Raw genomic sequence first — 14,379 nt, forward strand, 5'->3', positions numbered from 1 at the left:
AAGGCGACATGTCGGAAAGGCGAAATGCACCCCTAATAAGTGTCAATTTGGGGGTCCTTGACATGAAAAAGGTTTAGAACCACTGGTCTAGCGGACTACAGCAGTGCAAGCGACGTGTGTACTATCTCCAGAGTCATGGAGATAGTACACATTCTAGGAACCACAATCCCTCTACGACAATATTCAAGTTGAGAAGACGAGCATGAAAAATTAGGAAAGCACAAATAGGCTCTATTCACAGCAGCCATATTATGAAGACATTCACAGGTGTTACCAATGATACTATTGAAGGCTCTATTCCATTCTGGTCAAACAGAGTCAGGGTGCTGATATTGTGCACGTTGGCCCACTGGAGACACTCTGCTACACCAGTGGGTCTACAGTTGGGGTCCAGGGGACCCTCATGGGCTTCCAAATAGCCCCTTACAGGTGTGTAACTCTGAGAGTGTACAAATGGAACCAAATGGACCCGTAAGGGTCCATTTGGTTCAATTTGTACACTCTCAGAGTTATGCAGGTCGTGGAAACCACTGTGCTACACTAAATGGAACAGAGCCTTCATTCGTTTCATTAGTAACACCTGTGAAGGAAGTGATAATATGGCTGCTGTGCATAGAGCCTATTCAGAGATATGTGGTGGCAGTCACAATTCTGTTTGAGCTTCGTTCACTTCATATAATATTTTCCCCTCCAAAGAAACACATTAGATGAACAGCAGCTTACATTGTGTTCTACCTCTATTCACAGGCACTCAGTGACAACCTGCTGATGACAGAGAGACCGGATGGATCTGAACAGAGAGAGAGAGTGAGACCTGTTGATGACAGAGAGAGCAGGGTTCCCAAGGGATGGTCATCCCTCCAAGCGTTTTACATTTGACCACATTTTCACTAGAGTTGTTCCGATACCGATACCAGTATCGGAAAAGCTGCCGATACACTGCCTAAAATGCTGGTATCGGTATCAGTGAGTATGGCAGTCTATGCCATTCCGATACCATTTATCACATGAAGACATTTTGAATGCTTCAGGTGATGTTGCACTACTGTTTTACGGTATCTATTTGATTTCATTTTTTTATTCCTAGATCAGTGGTTCTCAAACCTTTTTAATTTAAAAGGACCCCCATAAGTCTGAGAGTGTACAAATGTACAGGTCAATTTGGCTCCATTTGTTCACTCTCAGAGTTACAGACCTGTAAGGGTCCATTTGGAACCCCCTCAAGGAACCCAGATGGTCCCTGGACCTCACTTTGAGAACCACCTAGATTTGTGTAAATTACTGTACACTCTGGTATCGGATCGGTACTCGGTATCGACCGATACGCAAGTTATGGGTACCAATGTGTTCTTTACGGGTCCGTTTTATCAAGTATAGAGGATTTAAGTGGTACTGAATTTGTAGCTCAACAAAAGCGGAGGACAATTTAACGATAAATTAAAATCTCTGCGATACGATTATTGTGAGCGTTTTTTAAATCACGATAAAAGATAATAACGATTATCGTCCCAACACTAGTGCAGAGAGATAAGTCGGCCTTCTCTGTCCTGCCAGGATGTTGTGAAGTGGATGCCTATGACATCATCCACGATGACCTGCATCTTCTTCCAGGCAGTCCCTCCCCAGTGAGTCCAGTGGCTTATCCAGCCTCTAGCATCAGTGGTGGAAAAAGTATACTATTTTTTTTTAAACTTAAGTTAAAGTATCAATAATGCAATGTAGAAATACTCTGTTACAAGTAAAAGTCTGGAATTCAAAATGTACTTGAGTAAGAGTACAAAAGTACAACATTTGCCTTTAAGATGTAGTGGAGTAGAAGTAAAATTATTGAGAATTGGAAGTACTCCAGTAAAGTAAAAAATACCAAAACATTTTACATAAGTACAGTACAGAATAGTTACAGAATAAATGTACTTTCCACCACTGCAATACAGTTCCCAGTGAGTCCAGTGGCTTATCCAGCCTCTTAGCATCCTTGTCTAGCACTCTGCCTCCCCAGCAGACTGCAGCATAAAAGAGGATGCTGATTAAAAAAACATGTGCAGCATTTCACTGCACATATTAAAAGGACCATGAGCCTCCTCAGGAAAAAGAGCTGACTCTGATCCTTTCTGTAGAGCAGTGGTTCTCAAACTAGGGGTCAGGACCCCCAGGGGGTCCCCAGGCAAAACTAATCTAAATAACAATAGCATGTGAACAAGTAACCAACATGAATCTGCATAGTATAACTAGCATCAATCAAAAAAAGGTATATTATATACCACTTGATTTGGTCCATTCACTCATCAGACCTGAGCAGAGAGCAGCTAGCTTAGATCTCTAATTGATAAGACTTTGAGACAAGAGACAATCTACAGTATAGATGAATGTATGAGTTGTTATTCTGTATATAATGACGTCTATTGGCTAAATGTTACAGTGGTGTAGTGGTGTGAGTGTGTATATTCTAATGTTCCATATCATTTCAAGGTGGGCTTTGGCATAAAGGAGCAACGCTCTGTGAATGTAAAACATTCTCAGAAATAATTATCAATATATCAATATATAACTTAAAGTGATAGTTTACTCAAAAATGATACATGTTCTACTTGTTATAAGTAATATATGAGCTAGTACTGTTTGCAAAGTAACAGTTTCTAATATTTCTAATGGAAAAGTTGCATTAATTCACGTGACTGGATTAGGCCACACATGTCATGCGCTCTGCATTGTGCACAGTACAGCGTCTTCCTTACTTCCTTCACAGGTTTTACCAATGATACTAATGAAGGCTCTGTTCCATTTCACGTAGCACAGTGGTTCTCAAACCTTTTAATTTTAAGAACCCCCATAACTCTGAGAGTGTACAATTGGAACCAAATGGGTAGATGTATGGAGAATCGGGATGACTGGAAGCAACGATGGAGGGCTCGTCTGAGGACGACCTAGAGAGAGTAGGTGTTAAACACCTTTTTAAGGGGCCATTTGGAACCCCCTCAAGGAACCATGAGGGTCCCTGGACCACACTTTGAGACCCACTGGTGTAGCAGAATGTTTCCAGTGAGCCAACATGCACAATATCAGCAACCTGACTCTGTTTGACCAGAATGGAACAGAACCTTCATTAGTATCATTGGTAACACCTGTGAAGGAAGTAAGAAGAGGCCCAATTTCTCTCCAAAATGGCTGCTGTGCATAGAGCCTATTGAACTCTGACAGTGTCAAAACGGACCCTCCAACGTCATCACATGTATCCAGTTATTTTTTGGTCCTATATCGACACAGAACGGATGCTAATAGAACACAGTGAAATACAGGTTGTGATGAGATCTGATCTCAGAACAGTTTTTCCTCCAGGAATGTTTACCTGTTTGACTCATTTAATGAGCAACACTTAAAGTCCATGTTCACTGTTTACATTGTTGTGCAACAGTTTGTGTTATTATGATATACAGGATTCACTGTACTTATCACTATGAAATGTATTCTTTGTTACATCACATGACATACAAACATAGGGTTGGGGTTCAGATAAGATAAGGTAAGCAGAAATTGCTGTTATTGTGTAAAATGCGCACAGCGCCTTACTAAGTCACCTCAGAGTGTGTTGATTATTTTATAGTTTAAGTAATTTTTTTATCTTGCTAAATCTTCTTTTGCTAATAATCTTTTGCTACTCTTTTTTTTAATAATTATTGTTGCTACAATGTCAAGAAGCCGAAACCAAATCATTTTACACTCGTGCCTGTATGTGAGATCTAAGGAATACACATCTTGAATGTTGTATCTGCAGTCTTCTGTTTTTAGCGGTGCCAACCGCTCTACACTTGACTTTGTCCGTATGTCCATCCGTCCGTCCGTCCGTCCGTCCGGATGAGCACGGGATGAGCACGGCAAAGAAGCAACACATACAAACACACGCACACACACACACACACGGCCTTGGAGATTGCCTATGCCATCTCTCCTCTCCTTGGCCACACGTGCCACTGGTTGTCCGTCCGTCCGTCCGTCCGGATGAGCACGGGATGAGCACGGCAACGAAGCAACACATACAAACACACGCACACACACACACACACACACACACACACACACACACACACACACACGGACTTGGAGATTGCCTATGCCATCTCTCCTCTCATTGGCCACACGTGCCACTGGTTATCAAAGAGCGGTCCAGGGACTCCCAGCGTATGAGCAGGGGATGAGCACGGGATTTTAAACAGCTATAACTCCAGTTTCCAGCATGCCACCAAGTCCAAATTTGGTATGTGGACTTAGACCACCAATAGGGACGAGCATGAATTGCTGAAGCCCCGCCCCCTCTGTCTTCCCATTGGCTGGCCTTTAAACAGCCATAACTCAAGTTGACAGCATGCTAGGGAGTACAAATTTTGTACATGGACTAAAACCACCAATAGGGACGAACTGAAATGAGTGAAGCCCCGCCCCAAAGGCACCGCTTCCTTCACACAGGGTGTGTTTTTTTTTTGTACTGTTGGGTTTTGATAAATACTGAGTAAAAGAAAGAATTACTTTTACAGTTATTCTTGTATTTTTGATTATCGCAATAATCAAAAATATGCTTAAAACATAGATTTATATATGGGTTCGCGGGGCGGGTTGAGGCGGGTTGGGTTCCGTCGCGGGGCGGGGCGGGGCGGGTCATGAAAAAACCCGCTCATCACTAGTATTTACCATGGAACAAGTTTTAACATCTTAGCTGGAAGCACATAAAACCCCTTGAACACAAACAATTCCAGTTGATAACAGTGTTTCTCAAGCTTTTTTGTGTCAAGGACCCCAATTAATGTGTTTTGCCGCAGACCCTCGATTTTGTGCCAAGACCACCATACAAGATATCCATTCTTTTTAAATAGTCAATTTACAAGGTTAAAGTGATTACATTGATTTGGATATTATATTAACTCATTTTGCTGGGGACCCCCTGGAACCCCCTCAAGGACCCCAGGGGGTCCCCGGACCCCATTTTGAGAACTACTGACCTACAAACCATGTGTGTATAAAAGCAGTGCTGGAACAGACTGTATCCAAGTGTTGATTTGTTCTATAATTTCAGAGTACACAACAAAACCACTGTACAGTTAGGTAGGTAGTGTTGACTAGATATACAATACAGATTAAGCTTTTCCTAATCAGTATTTGTAGAATCAGGGTCAATAGGCTCTATTCACAGCAGCCATATTGTGAAGACATTCACAGGTGTTACCAATGATACTAATGAAGGCTCTGTTCCATTCTGGTCAAACAGAGTCAGGGTGCTGATATTGTGCATGTTGGCTCACTGGAAACACTCTGTTACACCAGTGGGTCTACAGTTGGGGTCCAGGGACCCTCATGGGCTTCCAAATGGCCCCTTACAAGTGTGTAACTCTGAGAGTGTACAAATGGAACCAACATTTGGTTCCATTTGTACGCTCTCAGAGTTATGGGGGTCGTGGAAACCACTGTGGTACACTAAATGGAACAGAGCCATCATTAGTATCATTGGTAACACCTGTGAAGGAAGTGATAATATGGCTGCTGTGCATAGAGCCTATTCAAGCAGTGAGGACACATGTTGGAGGACCACTAGTCCAATAAACAATATGATGACAATAATAAACAAATGCTCTAAGAATTCATTATGACACATTTCTGACAGTCATTTTCTATGTGTAATGCTGTCATAATAACTCTTACTAGGACATATCATAAATTAAGTTATTCTGCATAAACTACACCAACTTTGTAACGGTCAGAAGTTGAAGGCAAGAAAGCTGCTCCAGTCTCATGAGATTGTAACAACTTGTAGGCTGTTGTTGCCCTATAAAGCCACCAGGTGTCATCAGAACACCACTTCATAGGCTGTGGGCATTTAGACAGCTGGTAAACACAGCTGGACATAAACCATAATAACATTATTATTTATAAAAAATGTGACATTCGGCATAATGAGTAGCCTTAAGTATAGTAGCCTATAATTTATACTTCAAGTATATTTTGATGCCAATACTTTTGTACTTTTGCCATAAATGAGCTTGCCTTGTTTCATAAGACTGTAAGTGTTGCTCTCTCTCTCTCTCCATTTATTATTATAATGACCATGAGCGGTCCGGTGTTTATGTATTATTATCTATTACTATAATGACCATGTGCGAATGCGCGATGACGTCATCGTACCTACATGAGAAATGTGACAAGTAGTATAGCCTACTGTAGGCTAGCCTAAGTTTTATCGTGGCTGGTACCAATACAAAAAAAGAAACTGGTCTGAACTTGTAGATCTACTACTTTCACATTAAAACGGCGATAACAACGAAACGCAGTCCGCATACAACGCTGCCTGACCAGGAGTCGGTGCCAGTAGCGTTTGGTGTGTTCTAACGTTGACCGGGCCAGATTCTTAACCCCCCCCCCCCCCCCCCCTCGCGCAACGATGGCTGATCAGTGACAGTCTATTGAGAATTACCATCGCAAATTTGCAGCGTTAATGCAAGAGAGAGAAACGTGAATAAAACACAATATGCAAGTATAATCAATGTATGTGTAAGTTAACAAATCAAATACAGTGCACTGCAGTGCAAAGCGGCTTCGTTTGGGTTGAGTTGCTGAATCGTCGATAGCAGAGAGGTCTGTTGACGCAACTGCGCCGCTGGAATCCAGGGAGCAGGGGCGCACTGGTATGGTGCTGCTGGCCGCGGCGATGGTTGCTGGTGGTGGCGGGTCTGGCGTTGTGGTGGCTGCTGGTTGTGGCCCCACTGGCCCCTGGTTGTGGCCAGCAGCAGCCGCTGGTGGGGCAGTCGTCACCGCTGGCACGGGGATGAGCGCTGGTGTCCTGGCACTGCTGCTGTCCTTTGCTGGCGTCTTGCTGGAGCTGGCGGCGAAGTGTAGTAGCATGTGTCACGGTGCGAGGTAGGGAGGTGTAGGACCCAAGCGCAGACAGTGAGCGGAGACAGAGCGATTCAGATGCGCTCAGCTCCATCCTGCCCTGCCTGCGCCCTCTGCGCCGACGCGCGCAGAGGGCTCCCCCCCGTCCGGTCCCCCTCCCCACCCCCGGAGGTTTTGGCCCGCTCCCCGACCCCCCCCCCCCCCATTCCAGTTATGGGACGCCCGGTATTTAGCCCTTGTCTGACCTTATATGGTATTGGACCCTTTTGGCCACTGTTTGACCACTTGTTCCCTGTTCTCCTTGTTTTTTTCCTCATTTTGTAGTGTTGTCGTGGTGTTTCCTGTCTGCCCTAGTTGTTTGCTTCCTGTCTTGTCTCACCAGTATGGGTGCTTCCACACATGAGTGACAACTTGACGCCCGGAAGTCGGAAGTCCCGTCCAGTCCCATGTTATAGGAAAAACCGGACCGGAACTTCCGGTTTCTAACTTAACATGGGTGTGTACGGGGCTAGCGTAGCGTTTGCCGTCAGCATACGCTCATGTGTGGATGTACCCACAGTCTATGCAATTGTAGTTTACCTCTGTCTTGTTCTGTTACAGCCAATCATGTGTTAATTGTCCTTTGTTCTCACCTGTGCCTAGTCCCTGTCTATTTATATACCCCTCTGTTTCCAGTCTGTGTTGGTTCATTAATGTTGTTACAGTGTTCTGTCTGTTACCTAGTGTTGCCTTGTATTCCCTGTTTAGTTAATAAACCCCCCTGCATCTGAATCGTTCTGTCGCCGCTTCACTGTCTGCGCTTGGGTCCTACAACTCTCTGCCTCGCACTGTGACAGCCTGCTGCTCTGGACGAATCATTTTTTGGTTGGTGGCTTCTTCATGTTGTGTAGAGTAGTAGACTAGTCACAAGTCACAACATTGACAACAATAATGAAATGTGGAGCTATTTCTGACCCCTCTTTATACTGTTTACCTGGCAAGAGAACCGGTTTGACGGGGAAACCGGTTTTTAATGGCCAGTTTGGCATCCCATTAACAATTCGGCCGAATGCAAATAAGCCCGATTTGAAAACAAAGGCGACTTTCTGTGGTTGGCTACAACAGAATAGGGTGAGGGGATGCTAATGTCTTAACACAAGGAACAATGTACAATGTACTAGGTCGATCAATCTGAGCGTTCTCTGTTTCGTGTTTTTACTGTTGTTCTACGTATGTCTTGTCATGGTGAGATCTATAGAAACTGAATTGCCCCCCCGGGGATAAATAAAGTCATCTGAATCTGAATGTTGTTATGTTGATTTTTTGTTTTTTTCCCCTGGGGGAGCAGTGTTTTACAGACCGGGCCATGGCCTCGTTGGCCCCAATGGGAGGCATGCGTTAATCCGACAGACCTTTTCTCCGACTATGTGGCATCCGCGTGCGGTTAGGGTTAGGGTGCGGGTTTGGTTCGGGTTTAGTATTGGAAACGTCGGAGCGCTGCGCTGTCGGAGGAATGCGCTGTCGGACTAACGTACTGCACCCGGCCCCAATGAGCATACGCCCTTGGTCGGTGCCTTGCTTCCCGGCCTGCCTACGACCAACAGGGGTGCATGTCGCCTTTCCAACGTTAACAAACCCTATACCTAACCCTAACCGCACGCGGAAGCCACTAGTCCGGGTGGCGAGATGTCGGAATGGAGAAATTACCCCGACCAACAGAGGCACAAGGGGGCTATTGCCTCCTCCCATGCCCACCAGGGGAAGCTCCATCCCGGGTAGTGGAGCCAGGCAGCCCCTGGTCCATGCCCGGGCGTAGGAGGGAACCACTTTGCGCATGTCAAAATAATATTCGCATGTAAACAGGTGAATGGAACAGATTCCTCTATTCGGAATGAGTTCATTCGGAATTAGTTCTTTCTGAATGAATACATGATGTCCATGTAACCGCAGCCACTGTCAGCCGATGTGCCCATTATTGTGCTAATCCTTTATAGCTGACAGCCTAGCCTGCCAGTGTTGCCAGGTCTGCTTATTACTTTGGGCTTTGGGCTTGTTTCCCTGTAAAGTTGCTTCTAAATAGGGATGTTCCCAGCGTTTCTTTTTCACTGACGTGGTTTAAAGTAACTACATTTACATTTACTCAAGTACTGTTCTTAAGTACAATTTTGAGGTACTTTTACTTTACTGGAGCATTTCCAATTGTCTATACTTTTACTTCTACTCCACTACATCTCAGAGGCATATATATTTCATCATGATTTGTGTGCATGGGGATCTCATCTTAAACAAGCTCAGTGCTTAATGAGTCTTCCAGTTTAGTAGACCTTGTATTGTGAATTTGTACTTCCATGTACTGTTGTTCTCATATCTTACTAAATAAAGTACATCAATCAATCAATCAATCAATATTGTACTTTCACTCAACTACAATTATTTGAACATTTTAGTTACTAGTTACTTTGAAGATATTATCATTAAACATTTTAAAACATACATTTACCACAGCCCTATTTTATACCTAGGCTATTTGAAAATAGCCGATCTACAAGCTCACAACGTGTCACATCACGACACGTTGTGAGCTTGTAGATCTGCTATTTTCAAACATTTTGGTACTTTTACTTTTGGTACTTAAAGAATATTTTGATGCCGATACTTTTGTGCTTTTACTCAAGTAACATTTAGTTCATTTAGACACTTCAGCTCAGAAATAACCAGACCATTAGTTATCCATTTACCATTTATTAACCATTATCATATATGCAATGATATTGCATTCAAGTTTGGCGGTATGACTCTGATCTTGTGATATTAAAGATTCCATGTGCAAACATGACACAGATCTTCAATCACAAACCCCCCAGAGGAGAGCATAAATACAGTATTACATAAACATTGAACCTTCAATGCCTAATTAAACTACCACAAATCATAGTACAATCCATAGAACCACAGTACAATACACAGAATCAACCTATAACAATATGAACTAAGTGCCACAGGGAGGAGGCCGGGGAGGTGGAGGGAATTTGAAACCTACAGCTGTACAACCTGCAATGACAGCTAAGCATCTAGAATGAACAGAGCAGAAGCTGCTTAAATGACCCGCCAGTGTTGCACTGTGGGTATAAGGGCGTGAGTGAGTTGGCTTGTAGCGAATGAGAATGCCAAGAGGTTGAACGTACTGCCTTAAAGGAGTACAACTGTATAAGCGAATGGGGGGGGGGGGAGTCCGGGGAGAGTGAATGAAGTATATAAACATTCTACCTTCCGTGTCTACATGAACTATCGTTACACTGAATTTCATTTAGACACTTCAGCTCAGAAATAAAACAAATCATGAGGATGGACTGTTAAGTATAACATAAGTATATAAACATAAAGTATAACGGATTAAAATTAGATCTACAAATCATGCTGATGGAACTGGCGTTGTAATTAGATCTACAAATCATGAGGATGGACTGTTAAGTATAATAAAAGTATATAAACATAAAGTATAACGGATAAAAATTAGATCTACAAATCATGCTGATGGAACTGGCGTTGTAATTAGATCTACAAATCATGAGGATGGACTGTTAAGTATAATATAAGTATATAAACATTAAAAAAAATAGATCTACAAATCATGCTGATGGAACTGCGTTGTAATTAGAGGAACTGGCGTTGTAATTCGATCTACAAATCATAAGGATGGACTGATAAGTATAATATACATAAACAAATCATGAGGGTGGACTTAATTTTAATTTTATACAGTCTATGGCATGGACTGAAAAGTATAATATGTGAGGATGTTCCCTATACACTGTTGCCACTAGGAGGAGTAGGGAGGTGGCTTGTGTCTGCAGACCTGCAGACACAGGATCTGCAGACCTGTCATCCAAGGTTGCAGCCGTTACCATAGATATATAGCCGTTACTACTTGCTGCGTGGTGGTGTTGTCACGTGACTAGCAGCAGCTGCAGGCTAGGAGGCTAGGAGGCTAGCCATAGATGGAGTTTTTAAAAATATATATAAATATAGAGGCTAGCATAGTGCTCAGGCGAGTCATGCCTCATGGTCTAGGGTGAAATCCACTGCGTAAATGTTCACTGTTGTAATTTTATGGGGTCTGTGAGCCAGAGCTGCTCGGGTCCCGTCAAATGCTCACACACAGGTTGTTGTTGTCAACGTGGAGGAACCTAGAATAAAAAAGAAGGATGGATTACAGGGGCGTGTCCCAGCGTAGTACCGGGGTATTGCACATGCGCAGTAAAATCCTGCCTGAACATACAAAAAGGCTCAGTAGATAGTAGTCTCGCGTCACCAGACTGTTGCCTCCCACAATTTACAAATGTTTCCGGCATACAGTCTGGGACTCGGAAGCTCTAAAAATGCTTAAGGGGAAAGCGGAAACCCCTCCCCTACCCACTTCCGTTTTAGCATTGTGCAATGGCGCAAAGGAGTCCGACTGGAATCAAAACAAAAAGTGTTAAATAATATAAATATGATATATGTATGAATATATATACAAATATATATATGTATCATATATGATACATATATGAATATAATGATAAACAATCCTCGCACAAATAACATGAATCTACCTATGACTCCCTATGCTTCCGCCTCGGTTCTGTTTCCACTGGGACTACAGGTCCGCGGGCACCGCGTCGTGATTGGTCGAATGTTTTTCCGGTCTGAGTAGCTTCCGTTAAGCAGCTTTCGGGAAGTGGAGTTCCAGACTCTATATAGCATTCAGAGATTGTGGAATAGTTGTCTGGTGACGCGAGACTAAGTAGATAGAGACACACGGGCGGAAACGGAAGGCCTACAAATTCACGCCCACTTTTGAGATAGCGCCGCTACTCGAGGTCCGTTAGAACGACGAACTGCAGCTCTCAATGCATTCCCTATGAGAGGATATGAGAATTAGCCACTTTTAAAATTATCCTGCATTAACTGGAGACGATATTGATTTAAATAAAAACATGTTTCCAAATGTATGGAGTGTCTTTGTAAACATATGTTCTTGTTTTCTTAATAGTTGATTTGTTTCACATTTAATTTGCCACTTTAACGAGTTACCCATAATGTTAACACAGCAGAGGGTAGACGGCAGACAGACAAGTTGTCGCATTTCAGTGACATCACTGTCTTTACGAGCTCCGAGCGCCGACCAGTGGTGTACCCACACTGTAGAGGCAGGACAGGCGGTCGCCTGCCCAACTAAGATCTCGCCTCCCCTAAAAAAAAACAAATAACCCGAAAATGTGTCATTGCGTGCTTAATGTCCTCAAAGTCACGCACCCAACAAGCTTTGAACTGAGAAGATTGGACCTTCTGTTCCAGAGATAATGACCAAAACATATTGAAAACGTCCACTTTCACCAGTTTTCTGGGTATTGAAAACCTCAAGGGATGCGTCCGTGACGTATATACCATGCGACCACTTAAAGTCTAGATCTCCGATGCTAGCGGTTTTGACGTACTGATGGAGTATATTATAGTATATTGTGGGTAGTATATCGAGATGACAGATATGGGACATTAAAAAGGACAAATCAAACAAATGGGACACTTTATTAGAACACCAAAAAAGTCGCTACAGCCTCAGTAGTTAACCAATGAAATGACGGTATTTTACAATGCCTCTCATAAAGATTGCATTGAGAGCTGTAGTTCATCTTTCTAACGGACCCCGAGTAGCAGCGCTGTCTCAAAAGTGGGCGTGAATTTGTAGGCCTTCCGTTTCCGCCCGTGTGTCTCTATGGCAGCGTGTGACCCTTAAACGGTAGTGTTTGTTTTGTGTCACTTCAGTAGCCACGGAGACCTGCTGAAGATCTTTATTTGCTGAAATTAAATGTTAATATGGCCAAAACAAGTAGGCCTATTTAGTGCCATAATAGGCACAATTGTGTGGCATATCAATTAATATTAGCCCAAAGTTATAGAAATCATTAAAATTCTCATCTACTGATCCTTTACTGTCAGGCATTTTGTGCAAATTGAAGTTCTCGAGATTCAGATGTGCTGTAGTGTGGTAATAAACAGCATTGTTTTTAATTACACAATAACCATGACCATACATATAAATAGAAATACTTTAAAATAGGAAAATGTTATTGCTCCGAAATTGCATTTGGAACTACATACAGAGTATGACAACTAGTGTAGGCTACTTTATTGGATTTGTAGCATATGCCCGGGTGGGCCGTTCAGTATTGGGGCCGTTTGGGGCCTTTTGGGGCCCTGCAAATGCATCAAAATGCCTTAAAATGTGCATTTGGCTCCAAAAATGCCCTTAAATGCACTTTGGGGCCCTTAAAATGCATCAAAATGGCCTAGAATTTCCTTTGGGGCCCTAAAAATGCATCGAAATGCCCTAAAATGCCCTTTAGGACTTTATAAATGCACCAAAATGCCCTAGAATGCCTTTAGGGGCCCTAAAAATGCACCAAAATGCCTCAAAAATTGCCTATGTGACTAATCGCATGACGGGGCGGCATGTGATTCGCCACATAGGCATTTTGGGGGCTCTCTGGGCCAGTCACAATGTGGGACAGGGTCTCAATTTGTGGGACGCCAGAAAAGTCCTGGAAATGTGGGACATCTGGTCACCCTATCCGCATGATTTGTACATTACATCCGTCTCATCTCACAAAATGAAGAACAGTTAAACACCCTGCCTAAAAGGAACACCCTAAATAAGTCCTTTTACGGTCTTGTTTATTGAACGGTCTTGTGTACTGAATGAATCATTCAGCCTTGTTTTGAGAAACGTGTCTATTTTTGCAACTATGCCTAAACCTAACCTTAACCCCTAGGGTCAGTAGGGTCAGTTAAGTTGTTGGCCTGGGTCCTATCCAAGAGTCATTGCCATCCTGGCTTGTGTTTGACATTTTTGTCAAAATTAGATTTTTGCCACGGACATACTAAATGAGTAGACCTACACAGACATGTAAAGAGCTATAGCCCTAAATGACCATTTAGGTCTGTAACTTTTTGGTTCCATTTACACTCTCAGAGTTATAATGCCTGAGAGACTCTTCTAGTGGACTCCTAATGTATATATTAAATCAGTGTCATGCATATTCTGAAGAAAACCTGGAGAATTGACATTGGGTCCATGCCCTATGTTCCCTCAGCCCTATGTTCCCTCAACCAACTAACCCTAACCTAACCCCTAAACTTAACCCTAAACCCTGTGTGATGGAACATAGGTGTGAGGGTACATAGGGCTGAGGGAACATCGGGAAGACCCCATTGGGATTTATGAGCAAAATGAGAACTGAAAAAAGTTAAAACAAAAACAAAAATGTGCCACGGATGAGGCAAAGTCTTGCCACGGACACATCTGTCCTTGTACAGATATGTTGGTGATCACAGGTCCTGTTATATATTTGTGCTATATTTAGATTCTAATTTTCATGTGAACCTCTCTCACTGGTCATTTGGCATCATACTATTATGAAATGGCAACATGGGCAATGGGAACACAGGTCATAAAAATGGATTTAATGCATGTGTAACTGT

At 43.0% G+C, this 14,379-nt stretch overlaps 1 protein-coding gene and 1 long non-coding RNA gene across 2 annotated transcripts in view; one reads left to right on the forward strand and one right to left on the reverse strand.

Moving 5' to 3' along the window:
* LOC311035488 overlaps positions 1 to 329 on the reverse strand; it is a 65,825-nt gene extending 65,496 nt beyond the window's left edge. The window contains exon 1 of the long non-coding RNA XR_014599722.1: positions 223 to 329. This is a non-coding gene — a long non-coding RNA (uncharacterized lncRNA). The remainder of the gene's footprint in view (positions 1 to 222) is intronic.
* LOC311035486 (scavenger receptor cysteine-rich domain-containing protein DMBT1-like) overlaps positions 1 to 1,679 on the forward strand; it is a 40,643-nt gene extending 38,964 nt beyond the window's left edge. Inside the window, exon 12 of the mRNA XM_084043725.1 lies at positions 748 to 1,679. Coding sequence (XP_083899851.1) covers positions 748 to 758 — 11 coding nt within the window. The 3' untranslated portion in view covers positions 759 to 1,679. The remainder of the gene's footprint in view (positions 1 to 747) is intronic.
* Positions 1,680 to 14,379: the final 12,700 nt, after the last annotated feature.

Source organism: Gymnoscopelus microlampas (genome assembly GCF_963454915.1).
Source record: "Gymnoscopelus microlampas genome assembly, chromosome: 19".
In the NCBI taxonomy this organism is placed as follows: domain Eukaryota; kingdom Metazoa; phylum Chordata; class Actinopteri; order Myctophiformes; family Myctophidae; genus Gymnoscopelus; species Gymnoscopelus microlampas.